The sequence below is a fragment of the Pyricularia pennisetigena genome, chromosome 5 (genome assembly GCF_004337985.1).
Source record: "Pyricularia pennisetigena strain Br36 chromosome 5, whole genome shotgun sequence".
Lineage (NCBI taxonomy): Eukaryota > Fungi > Ascomycota > Sordariomycetes > Magnaporthales > Pyriculariaceae > Pyricularia > Pyricularia pennisetigena.
The window spans coordinates 2,561,212-2,567,489 of NC_043743.1; the positions used below are offsets into that span (position 1 = coordinate 2,561,212).

The following is a 6,278-nucleotide window of genomic DNA, read 5'->3' on the forward strand; positions in this document are numbered from 1 at the left end:
GGGGGGGGGGGGGGGGGGGGGGGGGGGGGGGGGGGGGGGGGGGGGGGGGGGGGGGGGGGGGGGGGGGGGGGGGGGGGGGGGGGGGGGGGGGGGGGGGGGGGGGGGGGGGGGGGGGGGGGGGGGGGGGGGGGGGGGGGGGGGGGGCGTCTCCGATGTGGTGGTTCTTTTTTCCCCGCGCGCATAGCACACCCGTCTCATCGGTCCGTTGTGTTGGTTATCTCCGGCTTGGGGGGAAAATTAAACCCATGACACTAAAATACCACTTAGATCTTTTGTTTCGTTATGTTTCTGGATGCGCACTTCTCCGATTGAATTCATGCTGATTTCCATGCTCACTATTTCGCAATAAGGTAGTGTCAAACATTTAACTCGTCTTTTGGCTCTGAATATCTATACCGGTTTTTGGACGAAACAGGATTCGTTCTAACCTACTGATAATGAGGCCTGTGGTCTACCTTACCGCACTGCTCGCCAGTGCTGGTGTAGCTGTTGCCTGCGCTGGAGACAAGCACCATGATGATCACGAATGGACCAAGGAAGAGCTGGAAGAGCTTGAAAGGAAATGGGGGATGGAAGTGAGTTTGTCCAGTTGCATGGCAATACCGGTCGGCTATACCGATATGCCAACAACCTGAGCCATGGTATCTTGTGCTGCACATGCTAACGAGCTTGGTGCCTGCAACACATAGTGGCCATTTGTTGGCATTGGGTCCTTTGCTCATCTTAAATACGTAAAATGCCTCACGGCACCGAGTGAAGACTTTGATATTGCAATCGTTGGGGCACCTTTTGACACTGCCGTCAGCTACCGTCCTGGTAAGCACGATCAAGTGCAGATGAGATAAGGAGAATGACAAGACCTTTTTTTTTTTTTCAAGGTCATAATGCTGACACGTAAAAACTCCAAAACCAAGGAGCCCGGTTTGGCCCAAAGGCTATCCGCCAGGCATCAAGCAGACAGACCACGTTCCGCGGCTTCAACCCCCGTGCAAATATTAATCCGTACCACAACTGGGCAAAGATCATCGACTGCGGCGACATCCCAGTCACGCCAGTTGACAATGCCATGGCGCTCACGCAGATGACGGCAGCCTTTGGCGAGCTTGGCAGGCACAAGCCGACATCGGGCCTTCTGCAGAAGCCCAAGCTGGTTACCCTGGGAGGCGACCACTCGCTCGCGCTGGCGGCCCTCCGAGCGCTCAAGGAGATCCACGGCCGGCCGATCCGGGTGCTGCACTTTGACGCACACCTGGACACGTGGCACCCGGCCAAGTACCCGTCGGCGTGGCCGTCGGAGCAGGCCCACTTCAACCACGGCAGCATGTTTTGGCTCGCGGGCAGCGAGGGCCTCATCTCCAACTCGAGCGACGCGCCGTCGGTGCACGCGGGCCTGCGCACGCGCCTGAGCGGCGACGACTGGGGCGACTACGACGACGACACGGCGCAGAACTGGAAGCGCATCGCCGCCGACGACATTGACGAGCTGGGCGCCTCGGGCGTCGTCCGCACCATCATGTCCCACCTCGGCACCGAGGACCCCGTCTACCTGTCGGTCGATATCGACGTCCTCGACCCGGCTTTTGCTCCCGGGACGGGCACGCCCGAGCCCGGCGGCTGGACCACCCGTGAGCTCATCCGGATCCTGCGCGGGATCGAGGACCTCAACGTCGTGGGTGCCGACATCGTCGAGGTCTCGCCGGCGTACCAGGGCGCAGGGGAGGAGACGGCGCTCGCCGCGGCGCAGGTCGCCTACGAGATCATCTCGAGCATGGTCAAGAAGGGAATGAAGGACATGGGGAAGGAGACGGCGAGTGGGTTTATTGGTGTCGAGCGGGATGAGCTGTGATACGTGGTCATGTTGCTGAGAGAGAGAGGGGGGGGGCAAAATGAGCGTACGAACGGGTGGATGAGAATAGGCACGCCCGCATCCATTTCCCATTAGAGTAGGTGTCTCTGCCGGCTGTTGTCTACTTTCCTTGCCAAGGTAAGCAGAAGAAATACCTCGCAGGGGCCTTGACGGACTATTTCCCTTGATGGGGTAAAATAAGGATGATTCATACCTGATGAGGGGTGCGCATCATGGCTCATTTGCCAAGGTGACACTACTGCATGTAGTATGCACACCGGGCCTACAGCCAGGATAGGGTGGCTTGGATCCAGATCTACTTGTGTGAGGGCTGGACTAGAACTTTTATATAACCGGGTTGACAAGCTCGAATTTTTTGAATTTTTTTAAAGTGTCGTATGAATCTGACTAGTATATTCATTCGGACTTCAAGTTCCTGCCTATGAACAACAACAACAATCTTGCAACAACAAATCTACACACCACTTGCACACAACAAAAGGGCATTATGGAAGACCAACACGAGATCTTGTTCTACGACATAGCATCTGGCCCACCAGTGCGACCCTTTGCCGTCAACCCATGCAAAACTCGGTGTGTTTACTTTTTCAGTGCTATTGTATAGATGAAGGCAACCTCAGCTTAATACTCTAACCTTTTTTTTTTTTTTTTTAAAAAAAAAAAAAATGATAAATTAAAAAAAACAGCTACGCACTCAACTTGAAAAAGATAGCCTACAAGACGCAGCTTGTCGAGCTTCCCGACGTCAAAAACGTCCGCAAATCGCTCGACTGCGCGCCGGTGCGCAAGCACCTGGACGGCAGCGACTTTTACACGCTCCCCATCATCAAAAACATAAAAACCGGCGAGATAGTCGGCGATTCGTTCGACATCGCCCTGTATCTAGATCGCACATTTCCGACGACGACCGGCCCACGGCTGATGGCGGCGGGGACCGAGGGGCTTACGGCGGCGTTCAACGCGCAGGTCGACGCGCTGTGGGTGCAGATTGTGCGGCTCGGCATGCGCAACTTCCCCTTCAACCCGGCCAACGGGCACATCTACAAGGCCGAGGCGTGCGCGAGGTTCGGGGCCGAGAGCTGGGAGGCCATGGACACGCAGACCGAGGAGGAAAGGGTCAAGATCCTAAAGGACGGCGAGGCTGCGCTGGAGCCGCTGGCCAAGTGGTACCGGACGGACGAGTCCGGGCCGTTCCTGGCCGGGGCCCAGGTGGCGTATGCCGACATTGCGGTCGGGGGTTGGTTGCTCATGTACTCGGTCACGTTTCCCGAGGACGAGTTTGCGCAGGTCCTGGCATGGCATGGTGGAGTGTGGGGGAGGTTGCACGAGGCGCTTGCGGCGTATCGGTAGTTATAGAGCTGGAAATGCTAGGCTATTCAAGGTGGGATACAGTCAAAAAAAAAAAAAAAAAGTTTGTTGGTTTGGTTGATCATGTTTTGTTTGGAGTTAGTTGCTCTTGGAAGGGAAGACACAAAAAGGGAAATTAAACTCCAAAATTAAAAAGTTGATTTCATCTGAATCCGGCCGTCCCAGGTTCTAGGGCGACGTCTTTGGCATTTGAATGAAAGAGACCAATTGGCCTGGTTTGTCTCGATATTTATTCTCGGACCCCACAAGTCATTCTTCAATTACATCGGGGGGGCAGGTCCAAGCAGAGCACCTGCCAAGATCGCTTGGCCACGGATGCAAAAAGCTTGTCCTCTCGGATGCTGCGTTACGCCGCTACGGTAGGTATCAAAGTAGATCCACGATTGGTCCTGTCCAACAAGACTTTTTTTTTTTTTTTTTTTTCTTTTTCTTCAAGACATTGAACCACTTCACGGCCATCGGAAATCCCGACTTTGACCAAGTGACTATAACCTGCATTGAACTAGTCGGTCGGTCTGCGTTTAACTGGGCAACGGTCGGTTGCAGAGATATCCATGTGCGTTATATCTGCTGTTTTATTGGATGCCGGGACTGAACCATTCTTCTGTTTATAAAATGGATACTGATAGTGTAACCATGACTAGGGGAGGTAGGGAGTAGTGGTTTATCGAATGGCCAGCTTTTGTGGAGGATGCTCATGGCGTCCTCGTGCCGAAATTTGCCGGCCCTGCATGCAGCTAACGTATCTGCCTAGGTTACAGTATCTACCCACCTCATAGATATCTGTACGAAGTCTGATGTGGCTCCCGCCGAATCCAGATGGAAATCATGGGTTTTGCGGGGTGTGTATGGCTTTCGATTCAAGTCCTACAGCTGCCCAAATACAACAACCATGATCATTGCCTAATTCAATCCATCCATCCCCATAACTTGTAATTATAAATTTTACCCTTTTGATCGCAACTCGATCCAAATACGTACATAGCAAGGGCTTCCTAACCGAGTCAGTACATTACGTCCTGTCGATCTCGAACATTCGGGCACATCTTTCCATAAAATTAATACAAGGTTCAACCTAACTTATCCTTTTCTGGGTTGGATTGGTTTTGGCCTCTTTCTTTTCCGTCTAAACATTGGACGCAAGGGAGGAACACCCTTTGATTAGACTGTTTCTGGCCAGACTGTCTAGGTACTGTACGATAGTTTACCGCCTCTTTGTCCCTCTGCAAACCAACGCGAGAGAGAGCCAGGTATCATGTTCGGCTTCGGAAGTAAACGCAAGACTGAGGACGACTCGTCTCCAGCCAATGTGGCAGATGAACCAGTCAGCCAAGTGGACGATGCAGATCTCGACATTACGCAAAGCCAGCCCTTTTGGACCGCCATCTTGCCCGTAATTGCCTGTGGTGCTGGTCTTTTCTCAGACGGTGAGTAGTTGTTCTGTTCTGTCTGCAGTCAATGAAGGATGCTATCAATGTCTCTAGATGCTGAAGGATATACTGTAGCTAACCAATTACTTTCCCACTGTCTGAAGGATACATCAATAATGTGAGCTCAGCTTTCACAGCACTCGAATTCTGTCTTATTAAGATTGTCCAGAATTTGAAGCCTGACGACTTTAACTCTAGGTCATCGGAAGCGTATCTACCGTTCTTGGACGGGAGTATGGCTCTGTATACAACGACTCACAGGCCAAAAAGGTCGTCAGTGCCATTGCCTTTGCAGGGACTGTGAGTTGATACCGAGTCTCCAGATCCATCATCTTTAGTCGTCGAGTCCGGCTCGGCTGATTTGGGTCATCATTATTGTTTGCAGGTCATCGGTCAACTTGCCTTTGGGTTCCTCTCTGATCGCTGGTCAAGAACAAACTCACTACTTATTTCCACCATCATCTTGATCGTCTTTACGGCTCTCGCTGCAGGATCCTACTGGAATGGAGAGGCTACGGGAATGTTCACAATGCTGGCTATCTGGCGCTTCTTTGTCGGCATCGGCATTGGTGGCGAGGTAGGTCAGATCCCGAACGAATCTGGATCATCTAACTTGCGAGTTCAGGGGTATACTGAAACCCAGTGCTAGTATCCTGCGGGTTCTGTAGGTTGTGCCGAGTCTACGGGCGAGCTCAAAGCCGGCACGCGCAACATGTTCTTCATCCTGTAAGTGAGCTTCACATATGCCCCTAAACACGTCATCAACGGGGAACAGACTAACCTGGCTGCGGACACACAACACAGCTTCACCAACAGCATGATAGACTGGGGTTTTGTATTCGGCGCGTTTATACCATGTAAGTAACTGCTCTATTGACTCCTTGGTCTCTTTTGCCTAGACACAGAGCTTACAGAAAACAACTGCCAAGTCGTCGTTGCTGCTGCTGCCAAGAACGAGTACATGAGCACCATCTGGCGCACTAGCTTGGGTATTGGCGTCGTGTTCCCTCTGGTCCTTCTGGTCATGCGCTTCCGCCTGAAAGAGCCGGTTGAATTCAGCAAGCATTCGTTCAGGCACGCCAAGACACCGTATAGGCTGGTGCTCAAGTTTTACGGATGGAGGCTCTTGATAGTGAGCTTGATATGGTTCATCTATGATGCGAGTAACCCACCTTTCACCGCAGCTCCGATTAGAGTTCTGGCTCTGATACTGACATTGATGCAAATAGTTCCTTACCTACGCTTTTGGTATCTACTCGTCCACCATTCTGGCCAACATCTTTCCACAGGGGCAGGCTTTGTAAGTCATTGCACTTTTCAAAGAGCTTTGACGTGCAAGCTCGTAGATAACGATATGTGGATCTGTTGTGCCCGCGTCTTGTCGACCAAGGAGCAACTCAAATGAAATTTGGCTAACCGGGGCGTAACGACAGAACCGTTGTGTTTGGCTGGAACACTGTCATCAATCTGTTCTACATCCCAGTAAGTTTAGGTTCACCTCTTTTGTCTAGGTTGATGATGCCTTGTAGTCGTTCCTGACAGTTTGTGTAAACAGGGAACAATGCTTGGAGCACCACTTAGCGACAAGATTGGGTATGTTGCCTTTTTCGTTC

General features: G+C 52.2%; 2 protein-coding genes across 2 annotated transcripts in view; both read left to right on the forward strand.

Moving 5' to 3' along the window:
• PpBr36_08705 (uncharacterized protein) overlaps positions 1 to 3,830 on the forward strand; it is a gene marked incomplete at both ends in the record, with an annotated part of 4,296 nt that extends 466 nt beyond the window's left edge. Inside the window, 6 exons of the mRNA XM_029895832.1 lie at positions 416 to 575; positions 690 to 816; positions 915 to 1,842; positions 2,554 to 3,213; positions 3,513 to 3,594; positions 3,672 to 3,830. Of these exons, the coding sequence (XP_029747792.1) occupies positions 416 to 575; positions 690 to 816; positions 915 to 1,842; positions 2,554 to 3,213; positions 3,513 to 3,594; positions 3,672 to 3,830 (2,116 nt within the window). The remainder of the gene's footprint in view (positions 1 to 415; positions 576 to 689; positions 817 to 914; positions 1,843 to 2,553; positions 3,214 to 3,512; positions 3,595 to 3,671) is intronic.
• Positions 3,831 to 4,490: 660 nt separating this feature from the next.
• PpBr36_08706 (uncharacterized protein) overlaps positions 4,491 to 6,278 on the forward strand; it is a gene marked incomplete at both ends in the record, with an annotated part of 2,536 nt that continues 748 nt past the window's right edge. Inside the window, 10 exons of the mRNA XM_029895833.1 lie at positions 4,491 to 4,662; positions 4,770 to 4,783; positions 4,864 to 4,965; positions 5,051 to 5,242; positions 5,315 to 5,391; positions 5,470 to 5,522; positions 5,595 to 5,797; positions 5,895 to 5,965; positions 6,099 to 6,147; positions 6,221 to 6,258. Of these exons, the coding sequence (XP_029747642.1) occupies positions 4,491 to 4,662; positions 4,770 to 4,783; positions 4,864 to 4,965; positions 5,051 to 5,242; positions 5,315 to 5,391; positions 5,470 to 5,522; positions 5,595 to 5,797; positions 5,895 to 5,965; positions 6,099 to 6,147; positions 6,221 to 6,258 (971 nt within the window). The remainder of the gene's footprint in view (positions 4,663 to 4,769; positions 4,784 to 4,863; positions 4,966 to 5,050; positions 5,243 to 5,314; positions 5,392 to 5,469; positions 5,523 to 5,594; positions 5,798 to 5,894; positions 5,966 to 6,098; positions 6,148 to 6,220; positions 6,259 to 6,278) is intronic.